The sequence below is a fragment of the Phycodurus eques genome, chromosome 4 (genome assembly GCF_024500275.1).
Source record: "Phycodurus eques isolate BA_2022a chromosome 4, UOR_Pequ_1.1, whole genome shotgun sequence".
In the NCBI taxonomy this organism is placed as follows: Eukaryota; Metazoa; Chordata; class Actinopteri; order Syngnathiformes; family Syngnathidae; genus Phycodurus; species Phycodurus eques.
Window position 1 is genome coordinate 30,269,497 of NC_084528.1, and position 23,478 is coordinate 30,292,974.

Here is a 23,478-nt window from a genome sequence, read left to right on the forward strand (position 1 = left end):
TGTTACCAATTTCCTCATCCTTCTATTTAGTGGCAGGGGCTTACACCCCTGTAAGTAAGACACATTGTGTCCCATGCAAAGAAAAGAATAAACCATGTTTTTCACTTTCACTGATGTCAGATTGAGCCATTGATAACTAATTTACGGTATGTATATCCTTTGTTGGGCTGTTTCAATGTTTTTATTGGTGTTCCGATATTGATCTCCTCTGGTTGGATGATACCATTTCACCTGTTGTTCCGATGGCTTTTGGAAACAGTTTAGATTTAAGGTGTATGTGCGTATGAGAGAGAAATCGGGGCACACGAGGTTAGACTGGCTAATGCATCTACTTAGCTAGAGATCAGAGGCAATATAGCATCAATATGACCTCATGATCCTTATTTCACCAGGGTAAACAAACTGTTATTGTGTCCCTTGCTAAAAATAAGATCACGCTTAAGAATAAAAACATGGGAGGCAGAAACAGAGGTGACGCATTCACACGTATTTAAAATGGAATTCTGAAGGATATTGTACAGTCTTTTGATGCTGACTGACCTCTTATCTGGACTCCACAACACCAAATGCTGCCGAGAGGCTTGTTGCTATAAAGCACCAACGCTATGTGCTTTGGTTTTACAAGAATGTGTTTTTGAATGTTTGCTTTGATGTGCTTCCAGCATGAAATTAATTTAGCAGACAACGCTAAGTTATTAACACTGTTCGATACAATTGTAGGTGTTGCTTGGGCCATTACATTGACAAGATGACTGATGAACATTAAACCCTTGCTCGCCTCTTCATCTTCACCTTTGTCCGTTATTTCCAATGTTCCCCACCCGGCTGATGCCTTCCAATCAAACAGGGGATTCACCACTTATGACACATCAGCCGTAGGTCAACAGGTCATCCTTTTAACCCCTACCGCTGTGATTCCACCATCCTATCTGGTCATCGTATACAGCTTTCATCTATGAGGAATTCATCTTGCCTTTTTATTTATTCTTGCTATCCCTCCTTCACCATCACGTTACAGGAGGCATTTATGACTGGATGGATTACGTCAAGTCGCATTTATGTGTGAACAAAGGAGAAAAAGCAGGGACATTTGAAGGGTGGATAAAACTAAGCTACGTTCACATTGCAGTGCATGGTGCCCAATGCAGATTTTTCGGTGAAATCTGATCTTTTTATGTAGTTGTTGACATTACAAAAACAAACGCAACTTTTGATGTGGACGGAATGAGTCCGTGACGTGACACAAAACGGGACATCATGAGGTGCCCTCTGTTTGCGGAAGTAAGAATGGCTCCGCCAGTACACATTTGTAGCAATTTCAAGGATTTTTTTCCAACTGGAGCCAACTTCTTTTTTTAAAATTGATCAGTTCTTAAGCATCTTTTCGTCGGCACTGATTGTTTTCTGCTCTTTCGTCTGCCGTTGCTTTTGTGGTGTGTCCGTTTTGTTGAACAATTTCAAAGTAGGGATGGATGAGTGCGACATCCGCATCCATACTCCACTCGCATCAGATACATATCCGATTTATATTCACATAGGAAAGAGGCCTGGGTTGGATATGAAGAAATCTGAATTGTACTGTTCACATTGACATGGGGGGGGGGGGGAGATGCATGTCATTGGGCAAAAAAATCGGAATTGACCTGCAGTGTGACCATAGCAGAAGGCAGTTAGTGAGCACAGACAATATAGTTATCGGGGTACATTTAGAGTTACCCGTCACAGCAATTGGTCCCTCTAAACTATTTTTGAGATGAGAAATTGGGCAGCACTGTTCCATTTTGACCATTTGAGTCTGGCAAGATTGTGTAATCTGGCCAGTGGCCTATAATTTACAAGAGTAAAGGATTCGTAATAAAAGGCTTCAAACTTTCAAATATAAATATATTACAGAAAAACAACCTGTAGAAAAATAGAGATAGACCTTGAAGAGTTCTAGTTGACATCTCGCCTGTATAATTTGCACAGAGAAATTTTGCTGTTGTGAAGATGTTTTGATTAACTGGTAGGGACTTAAAAAAAAAAAAAGTAATATAAAAATAATATCTCAATATATCCCCACACAGCTTTCTGTCTCAACAGATACAGTAGCTAATGTGCACCCAGTCCTCGCTTCTTTCCATGAGTGGAGTTTTCTCATTTCCTCGCTTGTGCTGGGATATTACGACCAGTCACGCCTCACCGATTGGCTCTTTGTCCTCCTCAGGGGCAGATAGTAATTTTTATCTACCAATGATAGCCATGCTTCCTGCCCTGAGCCCACCCTCCCTGGAGACTCATGTAAAGCGGATGGAAACAGCAAGACAATTCCATCCCTCAGCGCCTCCATCTCACACACATCTTTCTATGAGGCTATTAGATGGTTAGAGAGAGGAGACCACCGCATCCCATTTCCACACAATAAAGGTTGAACATCACTGACATTTAACTATTTGACTCAGTTATGGATTTTTATTTGCATCCCTTCTATAGTGTGCTTTCTAGATAGCGTTATACATTTTGTAGTTTACAGTCCTTCTGTGTGCAGGACCCCTTTATTGAACTACATTTTCAGGAGCTGAAATGAACTATTGCACAGGGTTCGGCAACTAGATTTCATAAGTGGACAAATATCAGACGCTAGTTTTGCTGCGATTCAAAATATGAAACGTCGGTGAACGCCTTCACAACATCACAGATGGAAAAGCCTTTAAAAAAGAAATGCACATGCGCTTTCACAAAAAACCTTTCCAGTTTTTAAGCGTAATTATTAATTGTTCCACAATAATACCGAACTGTTTTTATATTTTAATATGAACCTGTGGCTAAAATGCAAATTGCGGCGACTCTCTGTCGCCCAAATGCATGTGCACTCAGTGAATAGGGCGATCGATCATTGCCAACAGCCTCTCAAAATAGCCACACTCCTTCTTGCTGATTCCTGTCTTTTTGGCAGTCTGTTTCTTCTTTGACAATCACGTCATGTTTTTGTGGTTCAATAAAAAGTAATATAATATATTGTATGTGGAGTCTTGAAACCAGATACAGGCGTGTACTATATGTGCGATACTCAATTGCTTGCTCGGCAACTGTAATTTTTTTCGCGATGGTCCACTTTACGGGCGTTCGGGCAGGTTGATCTGTGTGCGGTGACACTTAATGTATTCATTTTAAGCTGAGGGAACGGTGGTTGATCAAAAATGACCAAACAAAGCAGCACTATTTGAGAAAACATTGGTTGTGTGATTCCTGAACGTCACCACATAATTTTCATTCTTTTATTCAGGTCACTCTGTTCGTCTTTTGGGCCAGAAAAAAGATGGAGGTCGGAGGCTAGGGGGGGCCAGACTGGACCTGCCCAAGATAAGGAAAAATCCCTCTGATTGAAATCATCTCCATTAACACAGGGTAAGACACAAAGGACATACGGTATTATCCAGCATTGATCCTGATAGTGTTGAGAGCTTGAGAGAATTTATACAGCCTTCTGCTGTCCTTACTTAACTTTCTGTGTTTAGTAGCCTCTGAAGACCATTGTACTGTCTTCAAAATATTGTATACTGTATCTGTAACAGAAACCCATAATTTATAGTTACTAACATTAAAAGCAGTGTATTAAAAACAAGTGTGAAAAGCTCAAATTCCTTATAATGGAAGAAAAATTAATCTACAGAAAAAGGAATATGAGGCTGTTCACAAGTAGCAGTCTGCACTTTCCTTTCCAAACACTTTCTGCGTCTCACTATATTATGCGTTTAAATGTGTTTGTATTGTTTTAAAAGTGTGTTTAAATACCATAACGAAATAAGGGCAGTAAGTTCTATACAAACATCCCTAGGGTATAAATAAATTAAATTGAACAGGGTATTTTTATGTCACGGATTTCCGTTTGTGTCGGAGGGTTGGTTTGGCGGGTGGGGGCCTTGAACCTAACGCCAGCGATAGAAGGGGGGTACTGCGCAGCTTTTTGAGCATTTTGATATTACCTTTTCTTCACTTTCTGTGACATGAAAATACATGAACAAATCTGATACATTTTTTATTCATGTTGCGAAAGAGAATATAATGTTCCTAATGCACTTGAGTTTATTGGAAGTAAAGCTATTACAAGGATTTAGTGTTTTTGCTTTTTTTAAAACACACTGCTTAGATTATGAACACATCTACAGTAGCTGAAATAAGTATTTAACACGTCACCATTTTTCTCACCAAATATACTTCCAAAGGTGCTATTGACCCGAAAATTTCACCAGATGTTGGGAACAAACCAAGTAATCTATACAAACAAAGAAAGTAGAACAAATGAGTTTGATGGGATAATTTCATGTTTACAAATCTACAAACCCATCCATCCGTCCATTTTCTGAACCGCTTTATCCTCACAAGGGTCACGGGCGTGCCGGACCCTCACCCAGCTGACTATGGGCGAGAGGCGGGGTACACCCTGAACTGGTCGCCGGCCAATCGCAGGGCACATCTACAAACACATATCCTGTTTTCTCACTGGCCTACTGAAGTTTTTTTTTTTTTTTTTTTTTTTTTTTGTAGACTTTATTTCATTGTGCTTGACCTTCACATAATTTCTTTTTTTGACATGTTCAGTATGGATGACACATTACTATAAATGCATATGTAATGTATAATTTAGAGGTTGAGTCAAGACGAATGTGGCTGTTTTTTTTTTTTTTTTTTGCTTGCTGTAGTATAGGCAGTGTAGGTGAAGTACTCTACTACTACTACTACTACTACTACTACTACTACTACTACTACTACTACTACTACTACTACTACTACTACTACTGCACTACTCTATAGTGTAATATTTATTTGAAGGGGTCACAGTGGCGACAAACAAATCCTCTTGTTTTTGTTATTCTATACTGGAAGTCTTTTAGGAGGCTGTAGGATTATGTGAATAGTAGCTGCAAATCCATGCTGAACATCTGCTTTTGTGTAATTTGGTCAGCCATTGGTGTCCCTAATTTGACCAGGCTCTGCTGATATAAAATTATATGTGAGAGAGACAGTGTGTTCTTTATACGCTCTGTTTTTAGATAATCCATTTTAAATCCGCCTCTGAAGTAGTGACATCATTGGTGACATTTGTTAGTCGACAAAACAAGAGAGATCTTTGTGTGACACGCACATAAAGAGCAGACCCAACTTCTGCTGCCTCCTGCCTCAAAAGAGCATTTTGGAGAGTTGACAAGAGGTTTTAGAGGACATGTAGGCAAATGTTACATTGAAACGATGCTCCGGCACCAAACACTTCCGTATTCATCTGCAGTTAGATGTTAATGTCAAAAAGTTTTACCTTTGCAGTGTACCAAGTCATATTACTATAACAATAATAAAATGCTCAAAAATGTACTGGGTTAAATTATCCAAACTACCAGTAAATATTGGCCCTTTTTTTTATCTTTGTATGACGTCACAGTGTGTGATGTTATTTTTGTAGGTGCTGTCGTAGTTACCTTGATTACATTTGACTTTATTTACAGTTTAGACACTATTTTCATTAATCTAGATTTTCATATGGGCATTTATCCGAAATTGACTTTCTTCAAGCTTCTGTTTGACTAAGACAGTCCTTGGAGTTCATGATTATAGTGCCCTTATTGATTTCAGATAGCCAATTGCTGGTCAGCGAGGCATATGAATACAGTATAGTCATACCAGCATTTATAGTGCTAATTACTTTTTATTTTTTTATTTTTATTTTTTTATTTTTTATTTTTTTTTACAATCCTTGTTTTAATTCTGAGTCTATTTGATAAAACCTCCGTCCCGTCGGCTTTGCTTTTATGTGCACCAACCCTCACAACACCAACATGGCATAGTTTTAACACACGGGGCAGTTTAATTTCATTTTAATTTTCCGGTTTATTCACAATATGATTTTCATTAAATTGCATATTAATTTCATTTGCACCTATTAAATCCAAATTAGATTAGCTTCCCCCCTAGCACTAAATTAGTTTCATCTTCACTGGGGGGGGGGGGGGGGGGCGGTATTTTCACAACCATAAGGCGCACTGTATTAAAAGGCGGAGTCTCAGTTGCGAGGTCTAGTTCTGTATTTAACACATAAATAAGACGCAGTGTATTATTGGGCGCAGGCATGATAAAATTCGGGCCACCTCGCCTTGTTGCTGCGGAAACTCAGCTTCGTCTTCTTGACTTGGCGAAGCTCGTTTTCCTGCTTCCTCCACTTGCGAACCATGGATTCGTTGATCTTGAATTCTGTCGCGGCTGCTCGATTCCCATGTTCCGCCGCGTATCTGACAGCTTGCAGTTTAAACTGTGCTTCGTAAGCGTGTCTCTTCGTAGGTGCCATTTTCGGGGGTCCTTAGCCAAACCGATGTTGTTTTGCACAATGCACATACCGGCGCTAGATACCTACTGGGGGCGTGCCTTTAGCGTCCTCTATCACACGCACCCTTCCCCCTTTAACTTCAGCCACTTCCGCTTTTCCTCTATATAAGCAACGTGTCGCCAGGAAATGCTCCCAGTCAGTCAAGCGGAGCGCTCATCACACAAAAACATTTATAGATTTTGAAACTCATACACACGCACACAAGGCGCGCCGCATTATAAGGCGCCCCGTCCATTTTGTAGAAAATGTAAGACTTTTAAGTGCACCTTATGGTCGTGAAATTCGGTAGTCCAGCTAAAACTGAGATGCCCTTGCCACTGTATTAAAGGAACACTGGCACTTTTTTTCCCTTTGTTGGTCCATTAGGACTTTGGTTGAGTCAACTAACAGTATGTTGGCTCCCAAACACAATCTCTCCTTCACCAGACAAAATGTTACCATTACAACAAATATACCTTCATTTTGTGACCCCGTTACCTTTTATTCACTGTGATAAATATACAATAAACATAACATAGTTGTCGACAAGCTAACGAATAATATAATATGATATGATATGATTTAATACTGTTAAGCTTGTCCACTGGTTGTGTGATACCAAAACACACAATAATGCATAGGAAGACAAAGACGGGTTCAATTAGGTGAGTTATATTTATCTCTCACTTCCTCATTGTGTCAACTGCACATACACATGCTCTGAAATTAGATCACGTTCCTATTGCCAGCATTTAGTTTTCAAATATAGTTAAGCGTTCTTTCTCATGTTGTTCTCAGCATAGCTCCTTTTTGCAAACAGATATGCCTGAGGGCAGAGTTCATTGCTTAAATAGCCTAAGCCTGAAAATAAGAGACTACACTTGTCTTTCTAATGTTCTGTTTTGTGTCCCAGTTTTAGAACACTTGATGCTATTAGCCAAGCTGGTGCTTGTGTATGTGTAAGTGTGTGTGTCTGGCCCTCGGGTACTCTAAGGGTCCCTTCTTACGGTGTTTATCTGTGCGTGTGTATGTGTTGTCAGCATCAACAAAAGTCTCTTTGTAAGCTAGCTGAATCGGGATGCTCGAGCATCATAAACCAGGCATTTACAGCCACTCAGTCAGAATGGGTCATTAAACGTGTATGTGTGGTGTTGCTGTGTTTGTTTGCATGAACCATCGCTGTTGGACTCCAGGCATTAAAAAAAAAAAAAAAAAAAAGTAATTTGTTCCGCAGTTACAGTTCATTTTCATATCATTATGTGTCCATTCCCTTCTCTCTATATAGTTTACATTTTTGGTGGTTATGATCTCTGCATTTGCAATGGCTAAAGTCTGTTCTGGTTCTCTTCTAGCTTCATTATGTGTGTCCTCCAGGTGCACAGGTAGGCAGGCAGGATATTTTCTCTTATTTTGAGTAAAAGCAGTTTCCTTCGCCACCTTCCAATACATTTGACATTTTATTCTTGCAGTAAGAAATAATGGCAACCATTATTCACTGTGCAGACCATGTTTTTTCAGTTACATCTAACATCCTTAACTGAGAGAGTGTTTTAAAGGTGTAAAACTATGTTCATCGTTGTAAGTAACAAAACATAAAAAGTCTCTTAATACTGCTCAGTACTCATCTTTAATATGATGACAAGCGATAGACACCAAGACAAATGTGCAGAGGGAGGTTATCTGCTCGTAAGGCGAGTTGCCTCCATTAAAGACTAAATGGAGCAGGCTTAGCGGGGTAGATTTTCTTCTTTGTCGATTACTGTATTGTTTTTCTAATGAAAGAAAAACCCACAATTGCCACTGAGAATGATACAGGCCTGGAAAAATATTGAGAGTACCTTTAACATTTCTGTAACTTGTCTTAGACCTGTCAACAGATATTTTGGCCCACGCCTTGTGAGCAAACTGCTCCAGTTGTCTCAGATTTGAAGGGTGCCTTCTCCAGGTGGCATATTTCAGCTCCTCCACAGATGTTCAATAGGATTTACAAATATAGATCAGGTCTCATAGAAGGCCCTTTTAAAACACTTCCATGTTTTCCTCTTAGCCATTCTTGGGTGTTTTTAGCTGTGTGTTTTGGGTCATTATCTTGTTTGAAGACCCATGACCATACCTGAGACCAAGCTTTCTGACACTAACCATCACATTTCTCTCTAGAATGTCTTGATAGTCTTGATATTTCATTGTGCCCCCCCCCCCCACAGATTCAAGACACTCTGTAACATACCAGCCCCAGAACATACCCAAGCCTCCTCTATGCTTCACAATAGGGCCAGTTTTCTTTTCTTGGTGTGCTTAATATTTGCATCTGAGGACATAGAGTTGATACCCGTTGCCCAAAAGCTCCTTTTTTGTCTTATCTGTCCAAAGAACATTTTCCAAGAGTCTTTGTGGCTTTACAATATGCACTGTGGCAAATTCCAGTTTTTTTTTTTAATGATCTGTCGAAGTCAGGTAGGATAAGCTCCAGTCGTGTCCTCCGTGTGTCATAGTCTTTGCTTTTGTTTCGATGTTTCGTTTCATGTTTTGTGTTGTTTTCCTGTGTCCCATGTCCATGTCCGTGTCTTGTCTTGCCCATTAACTTTTCGTTTCCACCTGTTCTCGTTAGCCCTGGTCCTTGTGTCGACCAGTCAGCTCCCTCCAGCCACTTGTGTCTTGTCCAGGTGTGCCTTGTTGTCTCGTCAGTTACCTTGTATTCGGTTCCCTGGTTTATTTCAGTCTGTCTGTTCACTGTTGTTTCTGTCACGTCTCATGTGTCCCTAGTTTTGTCATGCATCTTGCAGGGATTTTTTCATTATCCTTGTTTGCCTTTGTTGTGTTTGTGAATAAATACTTTTTTGAGATTCCTGCATTCGTGCCTTGCCTCCCTGCATTTGGGTCCTCCACCTTTTGCCTCAACACTATGAAAACCTGCAAACTCTGACACCTTGGTTGTCTCCCATGAAGTCAACTTTGGTTCAAACAACAAGAAATGGTGCCATTTGCCTCTGTTGTACCTTGACTTCGGAGTTCACTTTTAAGGGCAACCAAAAAATCCAGAAGGAGAATGTGCGGCCATCTGTTCGTGACCTCAAGCTGAAATGAGCTTGGGTTCTGCCGCAGGACAATGATCCAAAACACAGAGACTTTCTGAAAAGTTTGTGCAACTGTGAGTAGATTTTTGAATATGTTTTTTGTCAAGTCATCAGGCCCTAAGTGTGTTCGCTGCAAGTTTCCTGTGATTTCTGCTCTGACCAGAGTACAATAATGCTTCTTATCAACCTTGTCGCTGACCTTAACATAGATTTGTGTTAGGCATTGTGACCAAGGTGCAATGTTAACAGCTTTAGCCAGCTGAGAGGGGTCAGTTTGGGGTCACGGACATGGACATGGACATGCAGAGGAAAAACAATAAACTGTTGGACTCTGAGTCTAGGGCTAGAACTCCCCTTGAAACCACAGCCACCACACTGTTTAACAGTCAGCAGCGTTAGGGTTAGGTTATAATTATTAACTTAAAAAAAAAAAGAAAAAAAGAAAACCTGAGGCAGTTGAAACAGTAGCACTTTGACCTGATATGCTGCAGTTATTGTTATTGTCCTCATTTAAGCTATTGTGTCACAGGTCAGCCAGACAATAGATAAATAAGCTATCTATTGTAGAAAGAATATTTCTCCTTGCACACAAAACAGTAGAACATGCAAATTCAAATGACCTCATATGTACATATCATTTTTCTATTTTCTGAAAATGTTTTACAATAATACAAATGTCAAACCTTGCAAAACGTGAGAATCAGCCTATCAATTCCACGTGTTACCTTTTTCTTTCGCTGTTTTTGTTTTTCTGTGATGCCACTACATAATGTTACTGGTGCTAGCAAAGAGGAACGGTATGATTGTGACCCTCAAACCGTAAATTGGAATTGTCGCAACAGAAGTAAGTGGTAAACACATCGCTGTCCTTGCTGCTCAGTACAATTAGTCAACAGGAATAATATAAGAGGGGAATTGACGCTGCAAAGTGATCTTGATTAATATTACAAGCAGTAATTCTACCTCAGTAGATACACAACAGTTACAACTTTTCAGACTGACAATTTGAAATGTTAAAAAGCATCTCTTTCTTCTTCTGCAAACAGTGTCTTTCATGAGTAATCAAAAGGAATATATATATATATATATATATATATATATATATATATTGTATTACTTTTGCTGTATTTAGTGTACAATTAAACTTATTTTTACACTTGCATGACAGTTAGCAATTTTAAAATATTACTTTAGTTAACAAATGCACAGTTTTAATAACGTTCTAAAATAGCAACAGATGGGCTCTGTTGTCTGGTGCAGTTTGCCTGTTTTCTATTTGGAACTCAGTCAAACCTCCTCCTGTTTTGTTTGAAGTCCCTGTACAGGAAAAATGGAAGACATGACAATGATATTGTGTCAGGGAAATTAAGGCGAGGCAGGCCTAAAAGTTAATTATAGGTTTGGCAAGCCCACTCAAGATGCATCTTATCTTGTAGCAGATTTGACATGATATTCTCTTCAGGTTTAATCGACCATTCCCTCATCTCAAAAGCATCAGTTAACTACCGCTTGACTGTTCAGCTGTAAAGTACGTATATCCATATTTGACAATCACTAGTCGTGGGCCTTTTCCTTTTTTTTAGGTCTGCTATCCTAAAGCGTCATGCGAAGCCGAGCCCAAGAGTAGACAACATGTTGACATGCTTCAGAAATGTGATGTCACTCATGTCAAAATATTTTCATTACAAAAAAAGTCTCTTAATACGAAGTTGACAAACAAAACTTTAAAGGGTGTTTACAGTTGCTGATCTCCTGTGTGAGATTGACAGTGCATGCATGCACAATGTCGACACAATCACGTTACATTTGGCACGCTAACTTGTTTTCTATCACACATTCACAAAGAAACCCACAAATAAATTCTCATTTATGTATTTATTTTCACCTAGGACCAACACACACAAGTAGATTCTGACCCCCACACCTCCACCTCCTCTGGCAGTGCGCACCACAGTGGCCTTCCTGATGTTTATCAAACCAATGTATGGGTAGTTTTCAGCTCCACTGGTCTGAACATATTATTCCATTTCCCTCTTTCCCACTGTGACACAAATGCACGCGTTAGACACACACACACACACACACACACACACACACACACACGCACACACAAGCGGCTCTCTCTCCCTCAATCACCAGGAGACCAGGAGAGCTTGTGCTCCCTGTAGTAAATCCAAAAGATTGATGTCTCTCCTTGGACAAAATGAGATTGTATGCCATTACAAGACATTACGCTACAGAACCCCCGAGTAACTGAATTAACACCAGCGTGTCACAGGAAAGCACATTTTACATTTGCACATGCACGCACACATTCAGACAACAGATTTGAATATACCAGCTTTCTCATGCTTCTCCTCCCAAGTGTTGAAATTTCCCCAGTGAACTGAAAGTTGTAAACTTGTTGATTTGACGTCAGCACTCCCTTGTCAAGTTGACTTTTGCAGCTCTGAAAGTCTCAATGAAATTGACAGTGGCAGTTGTCTCCGCGTGTCCGTTTTGAATACTGACCATGACTTTTGATCGACAGTATTGTTTGCAGCTCAAGTGGCGAGTTGACAGCAGCAGTGAGGCCGTGATGATTTTGGTTGCTGTGAGCTGGTTGTTGTTGATGGGTGACTCTCCCAGCAGGGATTCCAATTGTTTCACAGTTTGCACATTTCACAAGTCATCCAGCAAAGTCAAACAAAGCGTGACTGCTTTTTATGTCTCAAAATGAGGATTTTGATTCTCTTGGAAGATGCAGTGGTCTGTAGCTTTCTTGTATTACCTTTTTCCCCCCTTCTTTTTATTTCAGCTTACCTCACATGACAGCAAGGTGAGACGAGAAGAGAGGCAAAATGCTGTGAAACCTCATAGGCTGAACACAATGGGCTCTTTGCACGTAATCTCGAATTATGTCTTGGTCTTTGCCGGTTTTGAAAATTTGCCTTATTCTGCACACCGTGTTTACAGGACTTGCCCAAACTAACCATCACGGACATACATCCGTCTTTGTAAGTCCTCCTCCAAAGCACGGAGCAGCAATACACAGATGGGCTTTAAGATGTATGCCTCATCTTACATAATAAAAGTAAAAGTCAATATTCTCATCAGTATGCTGATTAAAAAAAACCATCCCGGTTAGTGATAGAATATGCGTGTGGTATTGTATTCATATTAATAGAACATTTCCAGTGATTTAAGCAGAAAATAACTTACATTGTCTTGTATTTTGTTTTAAATCTGTGTTTGACATTATTATTGTCAAATAAAGACAGACAGCCATGGTAATTGTACAGTGCTATCTGCTTCAGTCCATAAAGAAGCACAAACTAAAACTCTGTAAATGAATAACTGGATGAGCCAAAATTGTCCTCAATTTACAAAACAAAACAAAAACGATGAAGATGCTTTTTTTTTGCAATAAAGAGTATTACTGTTAGTAAATACCTGGAGTCACTCTCTTTAAAAAACAAAAACCAAGTATGAAACCTTGGTGGTACTGATAGATTCCGACTTGACTTTCAACAGTCATATCAAATCAATTACTAAAACTGCCTTCTGCCATCTGAAAAACATATCAGAGCGAAGGCTTACATGTGCCAAAAAAGACCAGGAGAATCTCATCCATGATTTTATCTCAAGTAGACTTGACTATTGTAATGGTCTTCTGACTGGACTCCCCCAAAAGAGGATTACACTGCTGCAGCTCAGCAGTTTAATCTACTAGGTCAGAGCATATTACGCCAATTCTGAAGTCTCTATACTGGCTCCCAGTCAGCTTCAGAATAGATTTTAAAGATATGCTAATGGTCTATAAATCACTAAATGATTTAGGTCCTGAATACATGAAAGAATGCTAATGGATTATAAACCCAGTAGGGCTCTGAGAACTACAGACTCAGGTCAAATAGTGGAGCACAGAGTCCAAAGCAAACATGGTGAAGCAGCATTATGCTATTATGCTGCACACAAATGGAATAATTTGGCAACAGAAGTGAGCCCCAAGTGTGAATGGTTTTAAGTCCAGGTTAAAAACGATTCTTTTTTCTTATGCTTTTTAGAGCATTTCCACTTTTAAATATTTCTTACACTGTACAGGAAGTCCTCGATTTACGAACGAGTTCCGTTCCTGTGCTGGCGATGTAACACGAATTTCCGCGTAAGTCAGATTTCACCGTTAAAGTCGTAATTTACGGCGAAATACTTCTGTTACGGGTATTGTCCCTCGTGGTTGTGACAGCAAGCTCAGTGTGTGTGCGTCGATGTGGGAGTGAGACGGGACTGCGCAGGCGTCGTCCGGCGGGACTGTGAAGGAGGAAGGAGTGCGCGCCGGTGCGAGTGTGTACTGTAGCAAGTGTAGTGACGGCGACCGAGGAAGAGTAGCGATTAGCGGAGGACCCGTTGACGTCGAATGTGCAGAGGAGCTAATAAAGCCATTAAAGCAGCAAATCGGTGCTTCGTGCCTTTATTGTTGCCGCCATCCAGCTCAGCTGTGCAACGAGAGAAGGGAGTTAACCCCTGCGTCTCCCGACCACGGTCAGGCGACCGTAGCAGGAAAGGTTAACACTTCGTATAAAGAAACTAAAATACATTGAAATAAAAAAAAAAATAAGATGCTGTACTTACCATTACTGCTGAGAGTGTGAAAAATGGACGGCGAAAAAGGCAAAAGATACTCCCGCCGCACAAACACAGACAAGCACTATGCACAAGCTAAGCAGAAACACTAAGGTGCTGGGCCAAAATGGCGGACGAGGCACGGGCGTCGTAAAGTCGAAATGTCATAGGTCGAGTGTGTCATAACTCGAGGACTTCCTGTACACTGTTTTAATTGTACTTTTATTTTTGTTCTGTTTTAAATGTGTATAAGATGTTTTTTTTCTTTGTTTTTAAAGGCTTTTAATCATGGAAAGCACATTGAGTTACTTTGTGTATGAAATGCGCTATAAAAACAATTTGCTTTGCTCATATTCTGCTGTTTACTCGAGATTATAAATACACGGTTTGTCATAGTTTGCTCCAAACCGGAAGAGGGTAAACCGTATTATCCAGAACGGGTATGACGTCATGGGACTATCATTTGTTTCAATTCAGAAAACAATTTTTCCCCTATTTCAATTCAGAAAACAATTTTTCCCCTATTGAAAATAATAGAAATGCACATGAACTCATGCATAGCACTTTGTAATGCCGGTCCAAGTATAAAAGAAGTTAATTGCTGCATAATGAAAAAATGGTGTACTTATTCTTAACTGTGGTGATGCGTAGCGGATACGAACATGTTGACAAATGTGCGGAGGGAGATTACCGCTGGTCCTTGGAAGGCAATTCTCATCACATGAAGACTAAACTCAGTCGTCCTTATTGAGTTCTGTCATAACACAGACATGCTCCCAGTACATCATTATCTGTTCCATTTCTGATTCCATGCTAGGATGTGGTAACGTATTTTCCTCTTTGCCAATACTGGTGCCCTTCTGTAGTGGAATCATACAAAAAACATGCAAAAGTCAAATACAAAGCAAAGCATGTGTGTGTGTGTGTAGTTAATAATCACATTTTGAGTTGAGGTCTTGCATGACTGAAATTTATTGCGACTTTCTGAATTCCACTTTACTATGCGTCTGTGATACATATAGTCCAAATAAAGTGTGGTGAATGTAAATAGTACGCATCTTAAGTCAAATCTCAAAAAAATACCCTAGTATTTGAATGTTTTATAAGAATCTTTGGTTATTTCATTGTACACAAAAACACCATTTTTGTTCTGTAACAATGACCTGACTGATCTAGTAAAAACACAGTCTCAAGGTCTGGCTACAGACAAAACAAGAAGTTATGAAAACACTCAGAGGTCCCATGTTGACATGAAGTCTTGGTCTCTCACACATCCACTGTGCACATACTCTCTCTCAGAGCCAAAACAACAAGCAAGACTTCTGGAGTAGTCAAAGATCTCTAAGGTCATCTGGTGACCTTTTGTCAAATTCACATGCAGTAGTTTCGCTTTGCGCCATGACAAAATTCATGTACAAAGGCCTGATTGAAAATTTTTTTAGCTATGCTGTATTGACGCGCACACACACACACACACACACACACACACACACACACACACAAAGAAGGACAGTTAGCTCAGGGTGCGTGCGTGTATACAGATTCAACAAAAGCAAACACGCACATTCTATTATGAGAACTGTGAGCGAAACTTTTTGTGTGGTTGTGTGCATGTTTATTTCTAGCATTTCTACCTTGCACAGAGATATTTTTGGCAAAAAGAAAAATCAGCAGGGCCACATTGTTTTTAGTATCCTATCATTTACAGTGTGTCTCAAGCAAGCCCACGTAAATTTCCACTGACCCCAAAGATCTGGAACCTTTTTAATTAGAGGCATTTTTCAAGATAAAAAAAAAAGTATGATTACCGTGTATGCAAATTCCTCAGGTTCCATGCTGTCCATCTAGGATGATTTAACTGCCTAGCGTTTCTATATGATAACCATCTATAAATTTCCCTCCATATGGCTTCATTGTTGAGGATGCCGTATTCTTTGACTTACAACTTGCGATGACTAACTGTACACTTCCTGACCTCAGCTTTGTTCGGCCATATATTACCAGTTGAAGGTTGTGTTTGCTATTTGACCCACTCCATCCTATCGCAGTGTGAGCAATAAGTGCACTGAATAACCTTGCTTTAAAAAATTTAAAACTCGCCGATTTGCCCTCGCGGTGTGAGCTTTTATTTCGATAATTGCGTTCTCAAGCTGGCACGAACCCCCGTCAACACACGAAGACACGCGCGCACACGGCCCAATTTCTTTATGCATGGAGCAGTTTTCTAATTAATGTGCAAACTCTAAATGCTTATCATTGAGAAAACCTTTTCCTGCTTAACTGTCTCCCCAGTCTCCGTCTTTAAGATGTTGCACAAGGGAGTCCCTCGAAAGGAAACTGCTTGTTTCTGTTTGTGTGCGTGCGCGCGTACGTGTGTGTGTGCGCACATGTCAAGGGAGGTTTGCAAATGTATAGAGAAACCGCAGTGCTTTCTTTTTTCAAGAGTGCAACACAATAGTGCCGTTAACACACACACACACACACACACACACACAAACCAGCCCTGGACACACTGGGGAGGAAGCCCCTCTCATTGTAACACATTGATGAACTACACAGTTGTCAGGTGCTGCAGCTACCTCTGAGGTTTAATTAGGCAGTAGGAAACAGAAGGGCTGTATGTGAGAAACAAAGGAGGAAATAAAATGGGTAAGGGGGGAAACAATATACAAGCATTTCTTTTTGCTGTCATACTGACGTTCACAGTGATTTAGTTTTAAAGTCAAAAGTGGTTCTCTCTTGGCCCCAACAAACTTGGAGTGCATGGCGGGTGTCTGTTTTTATACAGGGCGTGCTGTGACACGGCTCCTCTGCTCCATCCTCTTTTTGTGCCAGAGTGCTGACTGGTTGTCGCACTTGGTTTGGGGTGATGTGGATGTCGAATCTGCTAATGCGCTGTCGTGATATTGGACCAATTCTCAGCGCGCAGTCCACTGACAAAGTCACATGTACGCGTATACTTATAATTGATACACACACACACGCACACACAAGCAAGTAGACCACTGACTGTCTCTTGAGATTAATGTTGGTGTGATCCACTCTGCTGGGCCTGATCACATTAAGATGGATGGACCCCCTGGTGGTGGTGGTGGCTGTGGTGTGTGTCTGTGTGTGTCTGTTTGAGGGTCCCATCTGTCTCTGTTTTCTCCACATAGAGGTTATGTGACCTAGCTGCCATCTTTAGTGGCCTCGACTGGGATAAGGAATGCATAGAGTGGCAGGGATAGACAGATTAAAACACAACTATTTTTTCCCTCAATTTCTCGCCTTTGGTGACGTGCCTCTTTGCATGTAGTTTGTAGTTCAAAAGGATTACTGAAGCACTGTTGTGTTAATCCGTCGCTGTTTCTTGAAGTGCTGTTTCAAACGTTAAATTAGAAAAAGCGTGATTTAAATAAACTTTGGAACAAGGGTTTTAATTTATTTTGAGATGGTGGTGATGTTATTAAAGTGGGCAATTAAAATAGAAGATGGGAGGAAGCACCAGTAGCAAGCCAAATATTGTTTTCTAATTCATCTTTAGCAGTTAATATACAATCAGTGGAAATACTCATGTCAAACTCTCTTTCATAAAATCTTTATCAATTCTATCTGCAATTTTTAAGTAGCATCTTTGGTTTTGTTAAATTCCAAATTGGGCAACCCCAGGGACGTTCAACTTTAGAGGTTCTACTGTCGTACTCTGAGTGAGTTTGGGGCGTAAAACTATCATTACATTTATGTCCACGACCCACCCCTAACAAAAACAATGGCCTATGTGTAAATACACCTGGGCTAGTGGAAAGCTGGAATTAAAATATTATAGTGTAAACTAGATTACTTTCAGTAGAGATTCAGAAAGTATCACATCGTTAAAACAGTGGTGTGCTTTTGCACCCGAACACAATCAATGTTATTGGAGCCAGATTAGTATCTCTTTGGGTCCAAGGCCAGTTTCTGTGAAGCCATAGTGCAATGCCTGTTATTTCTATTTTTCTATAGCAGACAGAATAGTCTTGTCGTAAAGCCAAGTATACCATCATCACATGAATTGCTGCATACCAAGGCCCGTTCTGGTTATTAATCATTGCACTCTTTGTCAAGGCAAATTTATTCCCCTGCAAACCAATTTGAAAAAGAGAATCTCTACAATCTGTCTTTTTTATAAAAGGCACACAGTGGGCCAACAGAGGGTTCTTTCATTCATAAACTGGACTGAAGTCAACTATTTGTCACAGTTTAGATATTTTAGAACATTTGGATAAAACACTATTTGACATGCTACAGCAAATTGTACACTGCATTAAGATTTATTTGTTCTAACTTGTTTGTTTCAGTGTACCAAATTTAAGGTCAGACATTAGACTTTAACGGATGAAAAGTTTTTTTTCCCCCCCTCCTATTAACTGCCACACTGTACATTGACAGCTATCGAGAAGGATCCCCTTTATTCAGATTAAGGGCTTCTTTATAAATCTTATTTTAATTGAAATTGTCATCCCACTTATTTCTTGGTGCTCCCACTTGTGTTAGTCTTGTTTACTGTTTTGGTCAACCTCTGCTGTCCTGTCGCACTGCAGTTCTATCAGATGAAATTAAGAAATGTATCTTATAATGTGTTAGGGCATCTAATTATCGGAATGGGAATTGAAAGAATTTCAATCCGATTCTTGATCAATTATTTTTGCGATTTGCTCTTTAATATATTCAACATTGAACAGAAGATAGATACAGCGTATCCAGTATGCATTCATATGTACTGTATCCTTAGGAGGAAACATTTTTGACGTGTGTGCGTCAAGCTACGCAGACAGGGCCCGCGGGCAATTCGTCGGTCACGTGATCCAATGCGGGCGTTATCGGCCGCGCGACAGCGGGAGTATAAAGAGACCTTTAGAGTTGCACAAATTTTGTAATTTGATTACATGTTAATATTAATGTTGCTTTTTTGAGACTTTCTGTTTTAATGAAGACAAGTTGAATTGTTATAACGTCTTAATTTGTGAAGGAACTGTTTGTTTTCTGGTAACAGAAGTTTGCCATATCTGTCGGCGGTTGAAACATTACCGTCAATATTTATTTGTAACATTTCACTTTGAGTACAAGTAACGTACAATATACCAATACAGGCTGCTTTTTCATTTGTTAGATAATGGACACATTGCTTGTACACGTTGTCGTCCAGGTGCCTGAATGCGTGTACCTACTGCAAGACAAAGCATGCCAGAGGAGACCTGGCCAGCTATCCTATAGAAGAGCTGGTTGAGAGAGCGCAACAGTCTTTTCAAGGTGAGTTAATTATAATAATAATACATATGTTTCACATATTTTCACATGAATGTTAATTGTTGCTTCCAGTGTGCGTGTGGCTCTCCTATCATGCGGGCACGGTATTAGTAGCACATGTTGATGTTTTTTGTTCTTGCTTTGTAGGCCCATTCAGTTGGCTTGGTTTGATGCCAGATGAACAGCTGCTGTGCCCTGGCATCTGTTCGTTAAGAGTAGACTCCCAGCAGGGTTGGTTCAAAAAGACCCCAAGGCGGGTCAGTCAAGGGCAAATCTACCTATTGACATCATAGAATGATCATGTTTTAGTGCAGTTATTATAAACAATGCAATGTCTATTTACCTGAACTCTAAATATCAAGTCGGAACCTCCCTTTTGCGTATATAATTGCTTCCATTGTTAATTTTTTTTTTTTTTAAAACCACAATTGTGGACTGTTGGTTTTTCTTTTGGTCAAGATTTAGTCAAAGGTAACTAATGTGAGGACTTGGCCGTCTGATCTGTTCCTTTTGAAGGTGTTTGGAGTTGAAGTCAGGCCTCTATGTGGGCTCATCAGGTCTTTTGTTATTATTTATCATTTTCTTTTCATTTAAGTATGGCTTCATGGACCTTGTTTTATGAACTGGGCCACACTCATGCTGAAACAGAAGTGAGCCATCCACAAACGGTCCCCCCCCCCCCCCCCCCCCCTAATTAGAAGCGTAAGATTCAGATGGAACTGAGGTGTGTAACCCGACTCTTGATTGCCTGTGATGATTCTCATTCATCCAGGTCGTTTTGTTCTCAGGGCATTGATTTGATCGCAACTGGGCCATTCTGGTTGTCTAAGAAGACGTTTCGCCTCTCATCCGAGCAGGCTTCGTCAGTTCATGCAGCAAGGCTTAGTCAGGACCGAGTAAACTAGCCTGCCGACTGTTGATTGATTCATTACTTGATTAACAGGTTATTCATTCGTCCACGTGCCACTCATACTGCTTATTCGTTGGAGGGCCAAAGGAGCTTGAGCTCCATCCCAAGTGTCACAGACAGAGAAGTGTTCGCGCTCAAATCCACACGTATGGGTAATGTAATTGCATGATGTTTTTGGTCTGTGGGAGGAAGCCCGGTGAAAACCAACGCAAGCACAAGCGTAACGTGCAAACTGTGCATTGAACGACTGCAGCCCACATTTGAACTTGAGACCTTTTTGCAGCGCAACTATCCAGAACTTTTCTAAACAACCGTATGCATACCACGGCAGTGCCCGGGGGTGGCCGTTCAAGGGCGAACTAACCAGCTGGCGAGACCTTGGTGTTGGTGTGTGCATGCAAATCAATTGCAGGTTAACGATCTCATGCCCTTTACACTTTTTGTACACTTGAAGGGCGCGTGTAGCATAGAACATTCTGGATACAGTATTTGTTGTGTTCTGAAAGTTTGTCACCACCAACCCTAATTAATGCAGTAAAAATACACTTACTGTCTCCCTTGCCAAATGTTTGCTGCAGTTGCGTTCACAAATTACATTGTAATACATTGAAATGTAATCTATTCCGGTTCAAGAGGAACACTTGTCATAAAACGTAAAGCAGGAAGTTTTGGTTGATGGTGAGATATGTATGAGTGATCCGTTGTAACAGGAAACATGATAGCAAGTGGCGGTTGTTATTTTCAAGACACAAAAAGAGGAAGCTAAAGGTTGTGACCCATTTATATAAAAAAAAACAAAACAAAAAAAACAATGAATGTACCTTTGGCAAGACTGTATTTAATTTAATTTATTTTATTTGTGTAAATAAATGAGATTTATTTGCTTAGGTCCCCAACAAAAGATGCCCAGGTGACACAGTCTGTGTCCTGGCCTATAATTTGAGCACAACGAGCACACTGGCAACTGTGATGAACAGGTTTCCTGTGGGACATTATTGGTCCTTACACCCTTTCGACATCTAATCAAAATGCTCCCTGTTCAGAAGTGTCTTTTTGTTAAACACATCATTCACTCCATTTATAATAAACCAAAGGCTGTCTGTGCTGTTTGGAATTACATTACTGTTAAATGAAGAGCCCCTCTTTTTGCTTTCGCTTTCACTCCGTTTTTAAATTGCAACTAACAAAATCTTGTAGTTGGATTTACTGTTCGGTGACGAACAGGAAAAACAAAAATCAGCAAGTATGAATACTTATTTTGATTGGCCAGTCAGCCAGCTTTGGGAGTGTGATTGGTTTATCTTGTGTAACTTTGAAAGGATTTATGGAATTTATTCAAATGTGATTTGAGGTAAATAGCTCTCTTTCCATGTGGAAATAAGAGTGAGCAAGTGCACATCTTAAAATAGTGGGAATTATTCAAATGTGTAATTTTTAGACATCAAAGACAATGAATAAAGATTGTACAAGCAGGAAATAAACTATGTGTGTGTAAGCTATTTTTAGAATAGGTTATGTGTTGAGGTTTCATCACATCATAAATATTTTGTGTGGAATCTAGTTTCTTTGTTTGCAGATAATCGTGCAACAATATGTGAGTAAATGTCGATCCATACAGCCAAAGTTTATAATTTTTTGTGCACCTGTAATTGCCTTGTTATTTCAATTATTACATACATGACCAATTATTACATACATGACCAAATTCACCGTAATGGTCAATGATGAAGTGATAAGCAATTAAGATTTCTTTTTAACTTCTTAAAAAAATGTTGCATTGTAACTTGGGTTCCCACAAGTGGTTGAGGATTTTCAAACTGAATGAACGTCAAGGTAGGTATAGGGCTTGAATTTTTGGAACGCAGCATTTAGTTGACTGAGAACATGTTATCGTTTCTTTTAATACGCTAAAATACATTGAAATGAATGATAGTGAAATACATTTTGAGATTGCATATAGTATACAGTGGGTACAGAAAGTTTTCAGACCCCCTTCAATTTTTCACTATTTCAGGGTGTCCAGCCATTTGTTAAAATCAGTCAATCAAGTTCATTTTTGTCCTCATTACTGTACACACAGCACCCCATATTGACAGAAAAAAAACGTAATTGTTGAAATTTTTGCAGATTTATTAAAAAAGAAAAACTGAAATATCACAGAGCCATAAGTATTCAGACCCTTTGCTGTGACACGCATATATGCTGCCCATTTCTTCTGATCATCCTTGAGATGGTTCTACACCTTCATTGGAGTCCAGCTGTGATTGGACTTGATTGGGAAAGCCACACCCCTGTCTATATAAGACCTTGCAGCTCACAGTGCATGTCAGAGCAAATGAGAATCATGAGGTCAAAGGAACTGCCTGAAGAGCTCAGAGACAGAATTGTGCCAAGGCACAGATCTGGCCAAGGTTACAAAAGAAAAATTCTGCTGCATTTAAGGTTCCTAAGATCACAGTGGCCTCCATAATCCTTAAATGGAAGACATTTGGGACGACCAAAACCCTTCCGAGAGCTGGTCGTCCGGCCAAACTGAACAATCGGGGGAGAAGAGCCATAGTGAGCGAGGTAAAGAAGAACCCAAAGATCACTGTGGCTCCATAGATGCACTCAGGAGATGGGTACGTACTAGCTCAAAAGGGTGCTTCTACTAAATACTGAGCAAAGAGTCTGAATACTGGGTTATATTTCAGTTTTTCTTTTTTTAATAAATGCGCAAATTTCAACAATTCCGTTTTTTTTCTGTCAATATGGGATGCAGAGTGTACATTAATGTGGGGAAAAAATGAACTTAAATGATTTTAACAAATGGCTGCAATATCCATCCATCCATCTATTTGCCTACCACTTATCCGAAGTCGGGTCGCGGGGGGCAGAGTGAAAAATTTAAGGGGGTCTGAATACTCCCCGTACCCAGTGTATGTAAATACATACATCGACAAAATTTTTGGTACCTTTCCATAAAAAAATAAATTAAAAAAATAATAATAATCATAAAGGCCACAATGGTCAATTAAATAGCTTGAATCTGATAAAGGTAAATGGAATTTTCTTATTCTACTGACTAATGAATATTAGAGAGCCTCCAGACTTCTTTCTTACACTCCTAACTTCATCCACCATAATTTTTGACTTGTCTCTTTGCTTGTGTGCACAAATGTTTAGTGTCTTTGTGTGCTGAGAAAAGGGCTTAACAAATTTGATAAAAAAGTTTTATAATTACACGCAGGAGATTTTGCCAAACCAAACTGTGCAGCGTGATCACAAACACCATCCTTGTTTTGTGATGA

The 23,478-nt window shown here is 39.8% G+C and overlaps 1 protein-coding gene across 1 annotated transcript in view; it reads left to right on the top strand.

The window, feature by feature from the left end:
- cdkal1 (CDK5 regulatory subunit associated protein 1-like 1) overlaps positions 1-23,478 on the top strand; it is a 212,621-nt gene that overhangs the window by 70,678 nt on the left and 118,465 nt on the right. The window contains 3 exon segments of the mRNA XM_061675218.1: positions 3,266-3,354; positions 3,356-3,387; positions 19,178-19,281. Of these exon segments, the coding sequence (XP_061531202.1) occupies positions 3,266-3,354; positions 3,356-3,387; positions 19,178-19,281 (225 nt within the window).